Raw genomic sequence first — 19,266 nt, 5'->3', positions numbered from 1 at the left:
TTTTTACTAATAGACTCTGGTTTACTAGGTTTTTAAGGTTTGATGGGTTATCCAGCCGTTTCACAAGACAAGTTCTCAAGATCTGTGTTGAGAGAATGACTGGCCAGCTTGGCACTGAAGGGCTCAACATCCCTCAGAGGGGAGCAAGCCACTGGTGAAGCCCTAGATGCTGTGATAGTTGAAAGCAAGCCATTAACTGCTGTGACAGTGGTGATGCCCTGGGAGACCACAAGGGCCATCAGGACAAACCTCAGATAACCCAGAAGCCCTGGGAGCCCCCTTTCATAGGTTTTTCAGCAGGGGGGCGTGGAGAATAAAGGAGCCTTATTCTTTCAATAGGTTGATCCCATCCTCCTGTTCAGCCTAAGACACTTGTGGGACATCTTGGAACAAATTTGGTACTGTGGCTGTATGGCAGACTTGATTAAAAAAAGGCCTTGACTCATCACTTTTTCCCCCCACTTGCAAAACACTTCAAATGAAGACAATAGTGGGCAGCTGATCAATGAGACCTTTAGCCGAAAGGAGAAAATGCTGAAAACATCCTACTTTCAGGAAACTGCACTCGAGAGGTAGAAAAAGATTAAAAATCTTCTAACGAAATTGAAATTCTTACTAAACTCTCAAAACACTGGAAAACTGCTAACTGCAGGAGAAGATATTACTGGATTCTCTTACATAGACTAGATCAAAGAGCAGACTTCAATTTGCATAATGGGAGACAGCACTCAGACATTCAAAGTTCAGTGTTTTCTTTGTAGGTTTAGTTAAGGTTGCAATTCCATTGTCAGTCCTCTTTAGTACCTACGGAAAGGTGCTCGGAAATGCTATTTTAATCCACCACTTTTCTTTTTATGAAACACAAACTGTCCAAAACAAATGGCAGACTATGTATGTTTATATATTTAATTTGTGCGCCTCTAATGATAAAAACTGTTTCGGGATTCCACACAAGGGCTCAGATATTCTGTGTTTATGAACTCAATGAAGATGCATACCCAGGATGAAGAACCACCAAGTAACAGTATTTGAAGTCCGTTGATTTTTTTTTGGTAACCAATTTTACTAGCACAATGCCCTTTCAAAAGTAACCATTTGGCTCAATTATTCATTTGGCATGTTTATTTTTCTCAAAGATCCTTGTGAAAACCACCAAAGATTTTTTAAACTAATTTTACAGCCCAATATACATTAGTGTGGTTTGCAATCAACCACGAATATTTTAAAAACACATTACTTGCTTGGCCCCTTATGATGGGTTGACCTTGCGGACGTGCAGTGGATTGTTACATTACCATCCAATAACCCCGATTATGCCCTAGTCTTTACTAATTCAGGCCATACCCCTTCCAGAAAGAACTTCTAATGGTAGTTTTTCCTCAATATTAAACAATGATTCCTTACACTTAAAGTTTTTCCATGCCCCAGTTACCGTGTTCTAAACCTGTGTGCGTCTCCGACTGACTTGAATGGCTGAGACCAGGATTTTGCCAGCGTCTGCTTAAGAGTTACAAGCCAGGACTCGAGCCCCTAGGATCCCTCATACCCACCTTTTGGTTATTTCTGGACATACTACTGCAGGTGTGTGTTGAGGTGGGGCTTTTTCCAATCACAAAATGCATACAGGTAGCATTTATCTCTTCCTGGCTCCTGGCCACCATCCCCCATTAGCAAATTTAGACCATACTTACAGACTAGACACTTGCTCTTTCCCAAGACTCCGTGCTCCAGATAAGATTTGGAAGTGGGAGTAGTTTACTCCCTATTTTTTAAAGTTGGGAGTAAAATGATTTTTATCAGGGAATAAAAATGTAAGTCTAATTCCCAATCAAAGTATTTTATAAGCGAGTAAAAATCTGTTGCAACTGAAAATCAGAAATCTTTTCTAACATTTCTTTGTACCTAGTTATTCATGTACATTAAAAGATAGATGCTTACTTCTTACACGCAGGCAGCTAAAATACCAACTTCTTCCTGTGGTACTACGTGCACTTATGGTCCAAACATAGCCACAGAGCTGTGCTGGTGAAAGCAAGGTCCCAAGATTCTACATGTCGTTTTCCTATTTGTTGGGAGTATTTTTACTCCCCATTTATATGTGTGGGTAGTATTTGCAAATTATTTAGGTAGTAAAAATGGCAGATATAGCCCCTTATCTGTAGGGCTGCGAAGACTGCTCTGCCTGCCCTCCCACCCTCCATTTCGCCATACAGATGCCCATGTTTTTTTCAGTCCAGATACCGGCTCTCTGGAATTCCCTGACAGCAGACCTTCAACTGATTATGAAACACATTCGGGCGCAAACTAAAAACCTAACCTTTTAGGCATTAACTGGCACACACATTTCTAATACCGAAACCGATCAAACTGTCTTGGTGGCGACATGACAATATTTGCTGGACAACCCACCATCATTAAAAGTGGGTTTCATTGATTTTGTTGGAGGTGTGATTTTGTTAGAGGTGTGGGTGTGAATGAGAAAGTCGGCATGTTAAAATAAAAATACACATTTACCCCTAAACGACCAACATTTCAGATTACGCCAACCTGTCCTGGCATACTCCCAACCATGGCTGGAGGCAGTGCCCTGGAAATAAACATTGTTAGACCAGTATAGTAAATAACAGCCATGGTTACAAAAATCTAGAAAACTTGCTGGTAACTCACCCCTCCAGCCTTCAGGAGTTTCCGTCTGAATTCCTTGGTTGGGTTATTGAATGTCAGCTTCTCACAGCGAAGGTGATTGACTGGTGGGTTTCCTTCCAAGTTAAGGAAAAGGTCGTAGGTAAAGCAAACTTTCTTAGGCTCCTCCTATAAAGAGAATTGGGGAAAATTATCCAAAGAACGTGGCAGCAATGAGAGACAGTAAAAAAAATTGTTTTAGCCTCTGTAAGTATTGCATCTCTTGAACGAGCTAACAATTTATCTAGTTGGTTATCTACAGGCAAAGGTTAGATGGATTTTCGTCTTTCTGTAGAAGACTACTAAAGGCCTCCATAAAGGAATGTTGAGACCTAGCCAATCATGTCAAAGTAATAGCTTTCATTGCAAGTCACAAGCTGTTCTGAGTTCTGAAAGGTAGAAATATACACTCCATTCTAATCTCAGACCAAAAACATCTTTTGTTTGGTGTACATATATATAGCCACGTAAGTACACGTTGCCTGTTAATAGGGAGTTTAAAGAGGCTTGCAAAAAAAAAAAAAAAAAAAAAAAAAAAGAAAAGAAAAAGAAATTCAAACAAAAAAGTTATCTGTAGGACTTGTACTTCCCAACAAAATAAAATTGGGAATTAAAATATCTCCCACCCCACAAAGGAACGGTGAAGATGCACCTTGATCCCCCTGTGCTTGGACCCTCTTAGCTCACGGATATGTTCGGATAATTAGTACAGAGCCATACACAGGCAGGAGATCTATTCCTGGCTAAATGGATCAGGATTTTTAAGTTAAAAATTATGCATGCTTTCATTTGCATTAATTACTAGGTTTGATTACCCCCCCCCCAGCCCTATAGAAAATGTACTACCTTCAAAAAAATAAAAAAGTCAAATACTTCCAATTCTAAACTATCTAGATGCCAAGTACACATACAAGACAGTTTAAAAAGCATATGTGACTAACTTATACAGGATTACTGTTTTGTGCAAAGGTGGTTTTAAAAACTCCAAATATGCCAATATATCTTGTACCGTTAAGTGAACCCCTGTAATCCACCTCACAAAGGGTGTGCAAAGCCATGCACTGTGTATTAATGTATGCAAAGGACACACAATCTCTTCCTGCTCAGCAACTGCAGGTCAATGGCCTTTACCAACTGTAGATTGACTGGGAAGAGGTAGAGTTCAGGACCCAAGGCCAACATACGGGCCATGTTTTTTCAGGTTAGGCATTGCATTGAATGTTGGTTTGGAAACTTATTAGGACAGTTTTTCTGAAGTTCATCTAAGGGCTTCATAAAACCATACATCTGAGGCAGTACATAGGCTCCACTCTTAGTACGAGGCTGTACCACCCGAGAATGCGGTAGCATGGAAAGAGCAGCCAAACTTATCTTAAAAGGGAGAGAGGGCTGTTGCTTGGTACAAGACATACATATGGTCCAATGAAACATCATGTAATGTAAACATAAAGGTTTTATTTAAATAAAAGTAGACTAAGATAATTCTTGGGCAAGTAAGTACTGTAACATCATATATAAACCCAATTCTATGTCAAGACCGGAGGCTCCCATTATGCTTCCCTTTCTTTATTTATATATTTAAAGAAAGCGCTCAGCAGCAAGATATTTTCTCATATACAGAAAATATAAACATAAATTTAACAGTGAAATGACAAAATATGGCTTATAAGTCCTGTAGACAACATAAAACTACATTTCCCAGAGGCCTGAGGAAAATCCAGTTTAGGGTCAGCAAACATGTGACCAGTATCCACCAACGAGGCATCAAGACCCCACATAAACAGTCTTGAATATGATGCACTTCCTCTTTCTTTGCTGCTCACAGCAAGAGAGAAGTACATCATATTCAACCTGTTTTATTGATTGTCAATCTGTATTTCCTGCATGTAGTTGCATGATTATTTACATAGGGATTTTTAATACCTAAAGTTCGCCACGCGTCGTATCTAACTTGCCCTGAAAGAGTTGATTTGCCTTATCGACGCACTACGCGTCGTCAGCTGAAGGACCTGTTCCCTACGACGCCAGCTACTTCCTGCTGGCGTCGGAGAGCACGGCGCGGCAGTAGAATTTGCTTTGTCGGCTTTAATAAGCCGCGTTTGTTACACCAGCGAGGACCCGCCTTCGCGAGCCCTAGCCCGCTCTCTCCGCCCGTTTCCCCGACCCGCACTGTGATAAACAGGCCGGGGAAGCAGCAGCTCCAACCTTCGTGTGACCGCAGTCCTGCCCGCGGTCACCAGAGGGCATGCCTGCTTCTGCAGGTGCCTTCTTCAGTTTTCTGGCGCTATCGATCGTATTTTCGTTAAGTTTTCATAACGAATTTACGATCGTGGGCGCCAGAAGCTGTTTCATCCTCACTTGCTTGTTTTCAGGGATCTGCTTCACGGGAAGCACATATTTTTTTAAAAAAAAATAAAAAAAGGAAGAAGAGAATTGGGGACAGTTCAAGCTGACAAAGCCCATTCTCACAGGGCTATATATAGAGAATCCCCATACTGTGTGGGCTTGAGAGAAGGCGGTCTGTGACCACATAAAATATAACAAAAAAAAAAAAAAAAAAAATATATATATATATATATATATATATATATATATATATATATATGGGATACATTACTCACCGTAATCGTATTTCTGATGCTTGTATCTGCTTAGATTCACATGCTGTGCATAGGCCGACATCTAGTGGAAGCTGCGGAGTATTACAGTTTGTTTTTCGAAAGTCGAAAATGGGCGTCGACACAGGCGTGCCAGTAATACTATCCCTAGTGTGACGTCCACTGTACCCAAGATCCCTCACGCGTGTAGGATCCTCAGATTGTATTTTTTCTGACATGAGGAAGCATGAGGAGTAGCGTGAGTACAGATAATCCAAGCAGATAGACAGAAAAGGTAAGACTACAAGCAATCATGCGCCTTCTCTCGGAGGGGAGGAAGGGTGGGTCGCATGTGAATCTAAGCAGATACAAGCATCAGAAATACGATTACGGTGAGTAATGTATCCCTTCTGAGGCTTGTGGAATCTGCTTAGATCACATGCTGTGCATAGATTAGCGAGCAGTACCAGAAGAAGGAGGTGGGATGTGAGAAGGGTCATGAGCAAACAGGTGTCTTAGAACCGCTTGTCCCACTTGTGTATCTGTCTTGGAATGAGTGTCAATGCAGTAATGCTGAGTAAAAGTGTGAATAGAGCTCCAAGTAGCCGCTTTGCAAATGGTGTCGAGGGGAACATTTGCAATGAAAGCCAGAGTGGCACCAATGCCTCTAGTAGAGTGGGCCCTTGGCGTAAAAGGCAGAGTCTTGTCAGAAAGAGAGTAACACAGCTGTATACAGTTGATAATCCACTTCGAGATAGCGCCCTTAGAGACGCGATCCCCCTCTCTGCCTGTAGCTACGGAGACAAACAGTTGATCTGTTTTCCTTAGCGGTCTGGTTTTATTTACATAGTATAGGACCGCCCTACGCACATCTAGGGTGTGTAGTTTCACCTCAGCCGAGCTTTGCGGGTTCTGGAAGAAAGCCGGAAGCTCGATGGACTGGTTTACATGGAACTTGGATATGAATTTAGGTGAGAATCTAGGGTGTGTGCGTAAAACCAGTTTGTCCTTGTGGATAGTAAAGAAAGGATCCTGCACTGACAGAGCCTGAATTTCACTGACCCTTCTTATGGAGGTAATGGCTACTAAGAAGGCCGTTTTATAAGTCAGGTGTTTGAGACTACTTTTATGCATGGGTTCGAATGGGGGTCCCATGAGCTTAGCTAGCACCACGTTGAGGTCCCATCCTGGCGGTGGGTTCGAAATAGGAGGGTGAAGTCTCTTTACTCCTTCCATGAAGGCTTTAACCACTGGTACTTTCCACCACGAGACCTTGTTATGGGATGTGGTGTAAGCCGAGAGGGCTGCCAGGTGTACTTTCAGCGAGTTAAAAACCAACCCTGCATCCAGCAGGTGGAGCATGTATGTCACAACGTTGGAAGGAGTGCAATCAACCGGGTTGATTTGTTTATTCTGGCACCAGATAACGAATCTTTTCCACTTATCAAAGTAACAGTGCCTTGTATTTGGTTTCCTGGACTCCTTTAGAATGTCCATACACCTCTGTGGTAATTTGAGATGTCCAAACTCTATGACTTCAGGAGCCATGCTGCTAGGTTCATAGAGTTGGGTTCCTGATGCACTGTTTGACCCTGTTGCTGGGACAGTAGGTTGTACCAGGCTGGGAGTCTGATGGGTTCGCACACCGCCATCCTGCGTAGGTGTGGAAACCATGGTTGTCTCGCCCACATGGGAGCAACTAGGATGAGCGTCATAGATTCCTTGTTCATCTTGTACACCACCTTCCTGATGAGAGGAGTTGGTGGAAAAGCGTACGCAAACATCCCTGACCAGTTCATCCACAGGGCATTCCCTTGGGAGTCCGGCTGGGGGAACCTGGATGCAAATCCTGGGCATTGTTTGTTTTCGCTTGTGGCGAATAGGTCTATAGTGGGGAAACCCCACTGAGAGAAGAGATCTTCTACTACGTCTCTGTGAAGGACCCATTCGTGTTCTTCTGGGAGGGAGTTTCTGCTTAGAGCATCCGCTAGGGAATTGAGCTCCCCTGGAACATGTTGCGATGACAGGAAGATGTTCCGTCTGAGTGCCCATATCCATATTTTCTGGGCAAGCTTGGACAGATTTGGCGAACGAGTCCCCCCTTGCTTGTTCAGATAGAACATGGCTGTCGTGCTGTCCGTCCTGATCTGCACCGACAAGTTCAGTAGATGGGGCTCGAACGCCTTTAGCGCTCGGAATACTGCCAGAAGCTCTAGCAGATTGATGTGGTTCTTGGCTACTGAGTGAGACCAGAGACCCTGAGCTGTGTGGTGGAGATGGTGAGCTCCCCACCCAGTCAGGCATGCATCTGTAGTCACCACGGCTTGTACTTCGGGATCGTAAAAGGGTTTCCCCTTTGCGAGATTCTCTCTTGTCCACCAGTGTAGGCTCTGTACGAGTGTTGGCGAAACGACCACTAGATCGTCCCAATGACCACTTGCCTGAGACCACTGTTTCGCCAACCATTCCTGCATGGGACGCATGCGCAGACGCGCGTGGGGGACCAGGTAAATGCATGACGCCATCATGCCCAGTAACCGCATAGCTTTGCGTACTGTTATCTGTTGACCTGACTGATAATGCGGAATTTGCAGAAGTATATTCCGAATTCTCTCTTCCGAAGGGAAGGTCAATCCTTTCTGAGTATCTAGGATAGCTCCTAGAAACTGTTTTGAGGTGCTTGGCACCAGACTTGACTTTTTCTCGTTGATGGAGAAGCCTAATTCGTGGAGGAGGTCGATAGTCCTCTGAATGTTTGACCTGCAAATTCCTGGGGTTTCCCCCGTTATGAGCCAGTCGTCCAGATAAGGGTACACCGGGATTGCTTCCCTGCGTAGGTGTGCAGCCGCTACCGCCAGTACCTTGGTGAATACCCTTGGTGCTGAAGCTATCCCGAAGGGCAGTACCTTGAATTGGTAGTGGCGACTGTCCACCTTGAAGCGCAAGTACTTTTTGTGCGCTGGGAGCATGGAAATATGAAAATAAGCATCTTTCATATCCAAGGTTGCCATGTAATCCCCCTTTTTTAGGAGGGGGATTACCTCTTGTAGCGTGGTCATACGGAATTTTTGGGGCTTGACATATTTGTTGGCAGGCCGTAAGTCCAATACTGGGCGCATTGTCAAATCTTTCTTTGGCACAAGGAAGTAAGTTGAATAGATACCCTTGTTTACCTGGTGTCCTGGGACGAGTTCTATCGCGTCCTTTTCTAGCAGAATGGCGATCTCCTCGAGAAGGATCCTTTGATGCTCTAGGGAGTGCACTCTTTGTCGTGGAGGATGATTCCGGGGACGCTGCAGTAGTTCTATACAATATCCTGCGGATACTGTTGACAGCACCCATCTGTCTGAGGTGATCCCTTCCCAAGCCTGGGTGAAGGTGGAAATGCGTCCCCCTACTGGGGTTGCGTGGCAAGGGACCCTGAACTGAGCGTCACTGTTTTGGTGGAGGCGTGCCACCGCCCTTGTTGGGGCTGCCTCTGCCTCTTCCACGACCTCTCTTGTTACCCCTGCCGTAACTCTGGGTAGACTGCTGGTTGTTATTCCATTGTGTACCTTGTCCCTGGGCATAGTTGCCTCTTTGTGAATTTTGGCCGCGTGGGCGACGAAAATTATTGTTCCCCCTCTGGTTAGGGGGTTTGTTGGTAAGCTGGCCAAGGGATTTGAGAGTCTCATATTCATCTTTGGCATTTTTAAGTGCGTCTTCGACCGCTTTCCCAAACAATAGGTCGGGTTCCACTGGCTTGTCTATTAAAGAAGCCTGGGTTTCTGTCTTGAATCCCGACTGCCGTAACCACGCATGTCTCTTGATAACAGTACCTTCTGCTATCAATCTCCCTGCGTTGTCAGCGGCGTCGAAAGTTGCTTTTAAAATGCAACCAGACACGGCTCTCCCCTCTGCCGAGATCCGAGCCAGCTGGCCCTTTAACGGTTCTGGAGCAGAGGCAATGAGCGCCGCGACTTCTTCCCATTGATGGCAATTGTAACTAGCCAACAGGGTGGTGGAATTCGCAATCCTTGCTTGGTAGGCGGACGTTGAGGCTACCTTTCTGCCAAACCCGTAAAGTTTTTTGCTCTCCTTGTCGGGAGGAGCTTCTGATGAAGATAAGGGCGTGCCAGCCCTCTTTCTAGTGTTGGTCACCACTAGGGAATCTGGTTTAAGATGTCCCTTTATATACAGAGGGTCAGACTGGGCTGCCCGGAAAATCTTTTCAATTCTGGGGTTGACAGCTCTGGTGAGGTTAGGATTCACCAGGGAAGGATCTATTCTTCGTTGGATGGATTTGAGGATAGGGATGGTCTGAGCGACCGGTCTTCTCTCTCCTACAAACTCCTCCGCGAAGTCCCTTTCCTCCTGTACACCGTGGGTGTCGATGTGGAAGTGTTCCGCTGCTCGAGCGAGAACCTCGTTAAGGAGGGGCTGGTTATCAACTGGAGAGTCAGTAACTGGGGCTTCGCTTTGTACTGGGGAATCTACTCTGTAAATTTCCTGCTCATCTTCTCCCTCCTCCAGGTCCTCATCCTCTGCATAGTAATCTGTCCCGGTTTGTTCTTCCATAATTGCAAACTCCTGGTCCTCTTCAGGGAAAACTTGTCCCTGATAACTGGGGAGTGGAGTAGAATATGGAGTGGAGTAAGGCTGAACCTTGAAGGGTTCAGGTCTTTCGACCCGGGGCTTTTTACTTAGCGGGATAGGATCGGAGGAGCCTGAGGGTGTGGCCCCTTGAGGGTTATATGAAAGAAAGTGTTCTGGGTTCTTATCATAAAAATCAGCCAAGGAAGACATCCTAGACATAACCCTGTCTATGTCTTCACTGGACCATTCCCTGGAACAGGGTATTACTTTAGCAGGTGATTTATTTTCAAGGGTAGACTTGTGTTTGCTTGTCTGCTTAGGCTTTACAGGGGTGGAAGGCTGTGCTTTCCGCTGTTTCCCCCCTTCTCCGTGCGTGGAAAAATGTTTTCCCTGTCCCTTGGGGGCCCCAGAGACTTTCGACGCCTGGCGTCGAGGGTCTGGAAAGGTATCTGTGTGCTTCGGGCGTGGGGCCTCACTGATGTTAACCGCGGTCTCGGTATCTTGGAGCGCGGCCTGGGGGTGGAAGTCGTCTTCGTCTCCCGACGATCGAACTTCCGTTAGTGTGTGTAGCGAGGCACTCTTGGCAAGAGTGGATGATTGCCTTGCGTCGTGAGGCGATCTCGATCGAGAGCGCCCAGAGGACACCGAGTCGGACCGTTCTTTTTGTGCCTCTTTCCGGGAAGTCGACGTCGTCGAGGTCCGGTTGGTCTTAGTGTGTTTAGTGTGTGTTAGGTGTGTAGCGCTTGCGTCGCCGGGGGTCTTCCCCATAGCCGCCTTGCCGGACGACCTTCCGAGGTCGGGGACCTGCGCTCGTCGGCTGTCTTTCGACGCCGTAATGCCCTCGCCGTCCGAAAGTACGGCGTCGCTGCCATCGCTGAAGGCGCCCTCCGCTGCCATGGCCTCCTGCCTGGCGTGGTGGGCCCAACGCTTTGTCGAACGGTCCTTAAGTGTTTTAGGTTTAAACCTACTACACGCTCTGCAGTTCGCTTCGGGGTGATCCCTCGGCAAGCAGAGATTGCACGTGGCGTGCCTGTCGACCCAAGGGTATTTGCGATTGCACTTGGGGCAGAATTGAAAAGGGGTACCCTCCATACGCACCTTAGGCAGCGGGCTGCTAAGTGTAGGAATATATATATAAATGTAACTATATATCAAGAGTGAAGAGTATGTACCACCCCCCACTCTCCCTACTTGTAAGGGCCGAGGCCAGCGGCCTACTAGGCCCGGGCCGAGGCCAGCGGCCTACCGAGGCCCAGATCCGTCGTGCAGCAGTCGACGGTCGATGACTTCTCCAGCCGTCGTCGAGGTTGAGGGTCGACGTTGGGGTGGGGAAGGGAATGAATAAGAATTAAAATTATAATAACAGCAAAAGTATGGCTAAGGCCAGGGAACTCCGCAAGATGCTTCCGACCAGTATGGCGGAAAAAAACAATCTGAGGATCCTACACGCGTGAGGGATCTTGGGTACAGTGGACGTCACACTAGGGATAGTATTACTGGCACGCCTGTGTCGACGCCCATTTTCGACTTTCGAAAAACAAACTGTAATACTCCGCAGCTTCCACTAGATGTCGGCCTATGCACAGCATGTGATCTAAGCAGATTCCACAAGCCTCAGAAATATATATATATATATGAATATTTATATATACACTGAGAAGTATATATATTTTATAAGAAAAAAGATCAGGGAGTAAGAAAGGTGCAATTTACAACATGGCAGCTCAGTACTTCACTCAAGAGGACCAGGATTGGCCTGAATATGAGGAAAATCCGTATGAAATTGATGAAGTGGCGATGGCAAGCAGCTTAGAAAAGGTGCTAGGTTCCACCGTGGAGACTAGCATCAAGAGAGCAATTTCAGACATGCTCCTACCTATCCAGCAGCGCCTGGACAATGTGGAGGAGAACTCCCTACCAAGAAAAAGAACTCAGAAAAGGAAGCACCTTTCGGATGGGGGATGTATCCCGGCTCACCTGAGTAAAGACTCTACGATCCCCCCCGAGCCAGCAAGAACCAACCACAGCTGCCCTTTCAGACGCCTTCTCAAGACTGAAAAAGGCCTTTTTTGGAAAGGAAGGAAAACCCTTCCGCTGATGGACCCTCTTGCCCCGAGGAAGAAACAGGGGTACCAGACCCTCGAGCCCGGAGGGATACCAACAGGGCTATGATAAAGAAGGTTATGATGATAACAGTGTGTCTCCCGTTTCGTCCAACGAGGACACGCAAACAATAGGGTCGCAACGCTCTACCTCAGGGATTGTGGCATCCCCCGTCCCTAAGAAGTCAGCTAAGGAGCATTCTTCCTCTAAGGGGATGTTTTCCCCAGAGGATCTAGTGCATCCCAGATCTTCCGACTGGGGGCCGTCTCCAAAAACATTGGAATACATCAAAGACAGGCTGCGTAAGCCATTAGATAAAGAAGTCCAAGCAAGACTTAAAGCAGAGTGTCCACACCCGGTAATCCCGGACAAAGTCGCCCTGACACTGGAGTTAGACTCCAAAATGATCACTTTCCTGGGAAAGAATGCTAAGGATCCAAGAAAGGGCATAGATCATGCCTGGAAATCCTGCCAGGACAGGGTGTTGGACGTCTCAGGTCCATTAGCAAAAATGATGGACCTGGCTGAAGCAGCCATAGCCACAGGGATCCTATTGATCCAGTGATTCTATCGGGATGGGCTCAACGAGCCATCTGTCTGCTGGGCAACGACAGCTGTGCCATTTCAGCCGAGCGCCGCAAGGGTATCCTTCACAAAATAGACGCCAAGCTATCCTAGTTGGCAGACACCGAGTCCGGACCCCGCTGCCCAGGGTCTGCTCTTCGGCGACTCCTTCGTCAAGGAGATGGCTACATTTGTGGGCACATTTACTGTGCTAGACAAGACACAATCCTCCATCAAAAGAGTCTTCTCCGGCCGATACTTCTTTGACCAAAGACCTCAGCAATCCAGGGACCATCAAGCCTGGCAGGATCGCTCAAACACCTTCTTCCCATCGAGAAGGCGAGGAAGAGGTCGCGGTTGGAGGAGAGCCGCTCGATACCCTGCACAGCAACAGACCACAGGTCAGTCTACCTATTGCAGCGCCCACGCCATTAACGCCTATAGGAGGGAGTCTGGCTCTTTTTGCGCGTGCATGGGATTCCTCATCAGGGGACGCTGGGGTCAGAGACACAGTTCGCGGCATGCGCCTAGAATTCTTCACACAACCTTTTCAGGCAGGCCGACCCATTCCAATCACAATGTCCAAGCAGGACGAGGTAGAACTAGACAAGGAAATTCACAGTTTAGCATTGAAGCAGGCGATTCGCCCCTGCACGAGTTTAGGTGGTTTCTTCAGCCCCATATTTCTGGTACGCAGGAAACAGAAAGTACATCCAGTGATAAACCTGAGGGCCCTCAACGATTTTATAGTTTACCGTCACTTCAAGATGGAGGGTATTCACATGCTCAGGGACCTTCTGAGACCCAACGACTGGCTCATGCGGCTGGACCTGACAGATGCGTACCTCGCGGTGCCCATACATCAGGACCACGCAAGCTACCCGAGATGTTCCTGGGGACACAGACTGGGAATTCACAAGCCTTCCATTCGGTCTTCCTTCAGCTCTGTGGGCTTTCTCCAAGCTCCTGAGGCCAGCAGTGGCACATTTGAGAGAATAAGGTGTCAGACTGATAATATATTTAGACGATATCTTCATGGCGCAATCTCAAGCTCTGGTAGAGCAGCAGACCAAGTGGGCCATAGATCTGCTACACAGTCTCGTATTCCTTATACATTGGGAGAAATCTTTCCTCCATGCATCTAAAAACCTAGAGTTTTTAGGATTCGTCATCGACACCGAAACGTCTCAACTCCGCCTTCCGGTGTCTAAGATTCACTCTACAAAACGGAGATCCACAGACTCCTGCAGAGGGACGATATATCTCTTCGAGACCTAGCGAGAGTGATAGGTCTTCTCTCCTCCTCTATCCAAGCTATTTTTCCAGGACCCCTACACTATCGGGAGTTACAGAGGTTGAAGGGACAGCATCTAAGACACAGTCTTTCTTACTCGCAACGGCTGACTATCACTAGAGGCGAGAACGGAGCTCAACTGGTGGCTCATAAACATGGAGGCCTGGAACGGCCGGGCGATCTTTGGATCCGCTCCAGACATAGTGATAGAGTCAGACGCCAGTCGTTCCGGCTGGGGAGCGAGATGCGGTCCAGTAGCCACAGGAAGGACATGGTCACCCCAGGAACTCGGTATGCATATAAACTGCCTGGAACTCCTAGCGGGTTCCTTCGCGGTACGCTCCTTTACTGGAGCGTATGAGCTGTTGCATCTTACTGAAGATGGACAACATTTCAGCGGTGAGATACATCAATTATCTGGGTGGCACCAAATCTCGGCCTCTAGCGGAACTAGCCAAAGACTTTTGGCATTACTGCCTAGAGCACTCAATTTCAGTCACAGCAGAATATCTACCAGGCCTGACGAATGTAGTGGCGGATTGGTATTCCCGGAATGCAGTCGATTACAGCGACTGGAGGCTCGACAGAGAAGTCTTCTTCGACTTCAGATTTGGGGTCCCATGTCCAAAGATCTATTTGCCTCACGCCTGAACACTCAGCTACCAGTGTTTTTCAGATGGAATCCAGATCCAGCAGCAACCGCGACGGATGCTTTTCTCCAACATTGGACCGAAGGGGTGCATTACGCCTCCCCCCCACCTTCAACATAACGCGGACCCTGGCGAAGGCCCGTCAGGAACAGTGTTGGTTCTTATAGCCCCTGTCTGGACCCCTCAGATCTGGTATCCAGTTCTTCTACCACAATTTCCAGATCTCCTACTGAATCCTGCAGCACAGCATCACCCTCTCCTCCTCCAAGGGTCTCTGGTCCTAGCAGCCTGGAGGATTTCAGGTCTAGGTGGAGAGTTCCAGGCATGTCTCACATGGCAGTCAGCCTCATCGAAGATAGTTGGGCCCCGGCCACTTTCAAAAGATACTCTAACTCATGGAACGCCTGGAGAAGCTGGTGTCAGGACAAAGGCTTACATCCAGTTTCGGCACCTGTAGAGGAAATTCTCAATTTTCTAGCATCCTTAGTAGAAAAGGGTCTGGCCTACAGAACGATTAACGCATATCGCTCTGCTATTTCAGCAGGCCACGACCCCATAAAAGGAATTCCAGCTGGTGAACACCATTTAGTCTGCAGGCTACTGAAGGGTATCAGGCTTACTGCTCCGCCTCCGTCTCCGTCTCCGTCTCCGTCTCGTTACGGTAAACTTTGGGACGTCAACAAAGTGTTGAACCTTTTCCTATCTTGGCCAGATAATAAGGAGTTATCTTGCACGGCCATATCCAGTAAGCTCACTACACTCCTCTGCCTTGTCTCCTGTAGGAGAGTTTCTGATGTCAGAGTCCTCGATCTGGCGGGCAGAACCTTCTCCCCCGACAGCATAATATTCTACATACATAGAACGACGAAGTGCAACTACAGAGCGATTTCCTACCCTGCCTTTAGAGATGAGCCCAAGCTTTGCTTAGTCAGATGCCTCAAGGCTTATGAGGATGTCACGGCTCCCCTCAGAACATCCCCAGATGGGCAGTTGTTAATAGCCTTACGTAAACCTCATAAAGCAGTTTCCCCCTCTGACCCTAGCGCGCTGGGTGTGGTGGACTTTAACCCAGGCAGGAATAGATACCTTGCACTTCGGAGCCCACTCCGTGAGAGGAGCCATGGCTTCTAACGCCTTTCAAGTCGGGATCCGGCTGGAAGATATCATGAGGATGGCAGATTGGGCAAGTGAATCGGTATTCAAGCAATTCTATCTGAAACCGATAGAACAGCCGGCATCTATTGTGGTAAGTAAGCTTTAAACTAGCATAATGGGAACTGCGGTCTTGACATAGAATAAAGATTTTCCATAATAACTTACTAGAAAGTCTTAATTCTATTAAATATCAAAAAATAATCAGGATGAGAGATCCTATAAGCGGTTGTGTGGTTCTGAACATATACATTTATTTCAAACACAAAAAATTCTTGGTGATTTTGCAATTACTTTACAACACTCTCGATAAGCACGAGAGTCAGACAATGGACGAGTGATTCTATTCAGTGATAATACAAGGTAAGTATCCACCTCTGTAATGATGAGGCAAAACACTACACTTAAGAGCACAATCACAAATGATGGAAGGAAAAACCTATGGTTGAACAAAGTGCACCCAGGACGGAGATTAGTCCAGGGCGTGGTTAACACAGGGTGTACACAACATTTTCTACATAACACACACGAAAGGGGGGTTTAACAGGTGTGTCACAGGGGATCGACATGGGTGTGTTTTGGCCAATTCGGGATTGATTGGAGCCTGTCTGTTTGTTGGCCTTCGTCAGGATGAACACCAGTAGCAGTGCTGTCCGTCGTATCTGTGGGTGAGATAAGGGCTGTAAGGATCTCGGGAAGTTGTTGAATTAGTAAAGGCAATTACTTAATAAGGCTTACTGGTGCCATAATGATACATCCCATGGTGTATCAATGTACAGTTTACCTGCTGCTGCATTAGCAGTGGGGTGCTGTATACGGTCCTCAATTGGTTACTGGACTGCAGGTGCGTAAAGCACTTAAAATGGGCCGTGGTTTCCTGAGGGCCAGAGTAGTCTCTGGGTCCCGCGTCCCGGGGGTGAGCCCATTGGGGTCCAAAATCTAAGAGAGACAGGTAAGGACCAGAAGGTGTAAAGGCGGTCCGATAAATAGGTGAGCTCTATTGGTGCTTGTTCCAGTTGTCTAATGGAGGAAACCCGCAGGGGTCAGTATGTCCATTGGACGAGCGGACTTGTTAGTGCGTGCTCGTCAATGGTGGCGAAAAAATGGCAGGTATCAATACTCAGCACAGTGTGTTTATGTGACACCGGTGGCTCCCAAGGCTATAAGTGCCTGTGGATCAGAGGGACCAGTGTGGGTGCCCATGGTGTCAGGGAGTAGACGCCCACCCCATTGCCTGATGTGGTCCAAGTCTGGTCCGTGCGGTGAGGTCGTAAGGAGAGGCGCCCAGTGACGTGGTGGCTACATGCATTGTAGTGCAGTTGGCAGTGCAATGCTAATGCTGTGCGAGGTCTATTAACACGGTTGACTTCGGTGGTGGTGCCTGGCCGATGGTATTAGTATATTGGGATCTAGTGCAAACTCTAGAGCCCAGTAGGAGTGCGTTTTTGTGGCCAATCATGCCACTAGGCGTGCCTCAGCAAAATGCCTGCAGGACATGGGTTCTGCAAAGTGATTCTGAGAAATTACACATTAATGGCATCTACGAGTGAGCATTTGGGTGCCCAAAACGACCTGTGCAGAACGAGTGCTGTCATTTTTGCAAGAGAGTAGTGCGAGCCAGCATACGATGTTGCATTATCGTGCTTGCACCCCCGTATAAATATTACTGCCGAGCTTTGCACACTCATGATTGCTAATGGGGCATGGCGCCAAAGGGGTGCCGCGGTTGAGGGGCATCGCGGTGAGGCGGTCTACGGGATGTAAACCAAGTGCCTCATATATGGTTGTCTGCTGTGTGATGGTGCCTGGAGGTTAAATTAAATGGACATCTTGTGCGACTAAACGCGGCGGCGAGCCGCGTGGTGCATGAGGATCATAGGCGCAGAACATGCTGCTCAAAAGGTGAAACGTTTGTGTGGCAGTCAACAGGTAAAAAAAACTTACCGCGAAAAAAGGCTGGTGCAAGCGTCACCGCGGGGTCCTCAGCAGAAAGTGGTCGCTGTGAACTGAGGCCGTGCTGCTGGTGTGAAGTACAACCATTGGGTCTCGCTGGACCAATGAGTGCGCGTGGTTGATTGTGGAGGCAAGTAGCTCAGCCAATTACCACGGAATAACGCGGTAGTCCAATCACATACCAACCAGCTGATTGTGGGAAGGCAGGGACTCCAGTTATGCCAAGTGCCTAATGGGAAATGTAATCCAGTGAGTGCATAACCCTCCATTGGGACAAGTGTTTGTAAGTGGGGCTATCTAGAATGGCTGTTGTGTGGAATGTACAGCCCAGATAGAATTGGTCTGAGAGCGTGCAAGCACAATACAGTAAAAGAGCACAATAAAAGATGTGATTCACAAGTGCGATTTTTGGCCAAACATGCAAATAGGTGTGCCACAGGTTAATGTCTGCAGGACATGGCTCTGTAACGTGACTCGGCACTGTGACATATTGAAGGCATATGTAAGTTGGCCTATGTGTGGCCAGCCAACCCGTGCAGAACAAAATGCATACATTTTTACAAGAGAGTAATGTGCGAACAAGCAGATATGCTATAATTATTGTGCTTAAAGCCCGGACGAATGTCAGAGGAGCAGGTGATGTGTCTATCACAGACATGTGGCTCCCAAGTGCATGAGTGTGGAGTTACTTCTGAGGAGAATGCATCGGCCTCGGAGGATAACAGCAGTACCACCACAGTGACGATGGCCCAGTTGGGGTCCAAGCTGGTGATGGTTGCTCTTGTGTGTATGCTTGGTAGAAACAATGCACGTTTGTCTGTGTAGAGACATGGGGAGAGCTGTTGTCCCCTGGTAGTGGTGGATAGCGTCTATTAGTATGCGGATGGTTGGTTATTCCCAGAAGTGTTTCCACTCCACGGTGATGTTGAGACCGTTGCGGACTGAATCGAGTTGTGGACCCATTTTTGTTCTAATTTTGTTAGGGCCAAATTGATGTCGCCTCTGCGTCGTTGTGGCTGCAGTTGTTGTAGAACAGTCCAAGTCAATTGTTCATGCGTGTGTCCTTTCTTGCTGTAGTGTTCCACCAAAGGTTTATCTTGTACTTCATTTTTGATGCAGAATCTGTGTTCATTTATCCTTTGTTTCACGGGTCGGATGGTTTTGCAGATGTATACCAGGTTGCATGGGCACTTGATGGTGTAGATGACACATTTGCTCTCACAATTGGTATGATTGTTCATATTCCAGGTGAAATCCTTGAGTAAAGGTTTTGCTGTTGGTGGTGTATCGACATGCAACACAGCGGCCGCAGCTAAAGTGTCCCACTACAGGTGGGAGGTCCCACAGAGTCGCTGGTGTCTTTGTGGGTTCCTGGAAGGTATGGACCAGAGTGTCTGAGGTTTTTGTTTTTTCTGAAGGCAAAAAAAGGTTTCTTAGTTAGGCTACCCTCATTTTTGATCAGGTGCCAGTGTTTGTTAATTGTGGTTTTGATCAGGTTGCTCGCTGGGTTGTATGTGGTTACACAGACTGTTCTGTCGATTGGATCTTTTTCTTTCGTGGTGAGACAGATGGCGCGGTCGGTGTTTGCCGCTCTTTTCTTGGCCATCCTGATGGATTTTTTGGGGTAGCCTCTCTGTCCAAGCCGTGTCTGGAGTTGTTTCGCATGCAGTTCGAATTTATCTTTGTCCGTACAATT

General features: G+C 47.3%; 1 protein-coding gene across 2 annotated transcripts in view; it reads right to left on the bottom strand.

The window, feature by feature from the left end:
* Nucleotides 1-19,266, bottom strand: part of MLLT1 (MLLT1 super elongation complex subunit) — an 870,086-nt gene that overhangs the window by 473,795 nt on the left and 377,025 nt on the right. For both annotated transcript variants that reach the window (XM_069649554.1, XM_069649553.1), the window contains exon 4: nt 2,668-2,811. In XM_069649554.1, coding sequence (XP_069505655.1) covers nt 2,668-2,811 — 144 coding nt within the window. The remainder of the gene's footprint in view (nt 1-2,667; nt 2,812-19,266) is intronic.

The sequence above is a fragment of the Ambystoma mexicanum genome, chromosome 1p (genome assembly GCF_040938575.1).
Source record: "Ambystoma mexicanum isolate Mex_15411 chromosome 1p, UKY_AmexF1_1, whole genome shotgun sequence".
Classification (NCBI taxonomy): Eukaryota; Metazoa; Chordata; class Amphibia; order Caudata; family Ambystomatidae; genus Ambystoma; species Ambystoma mexicanum.
This window is presented reverse-complemented; position numbering and strand designations above follow the sequence as displayed.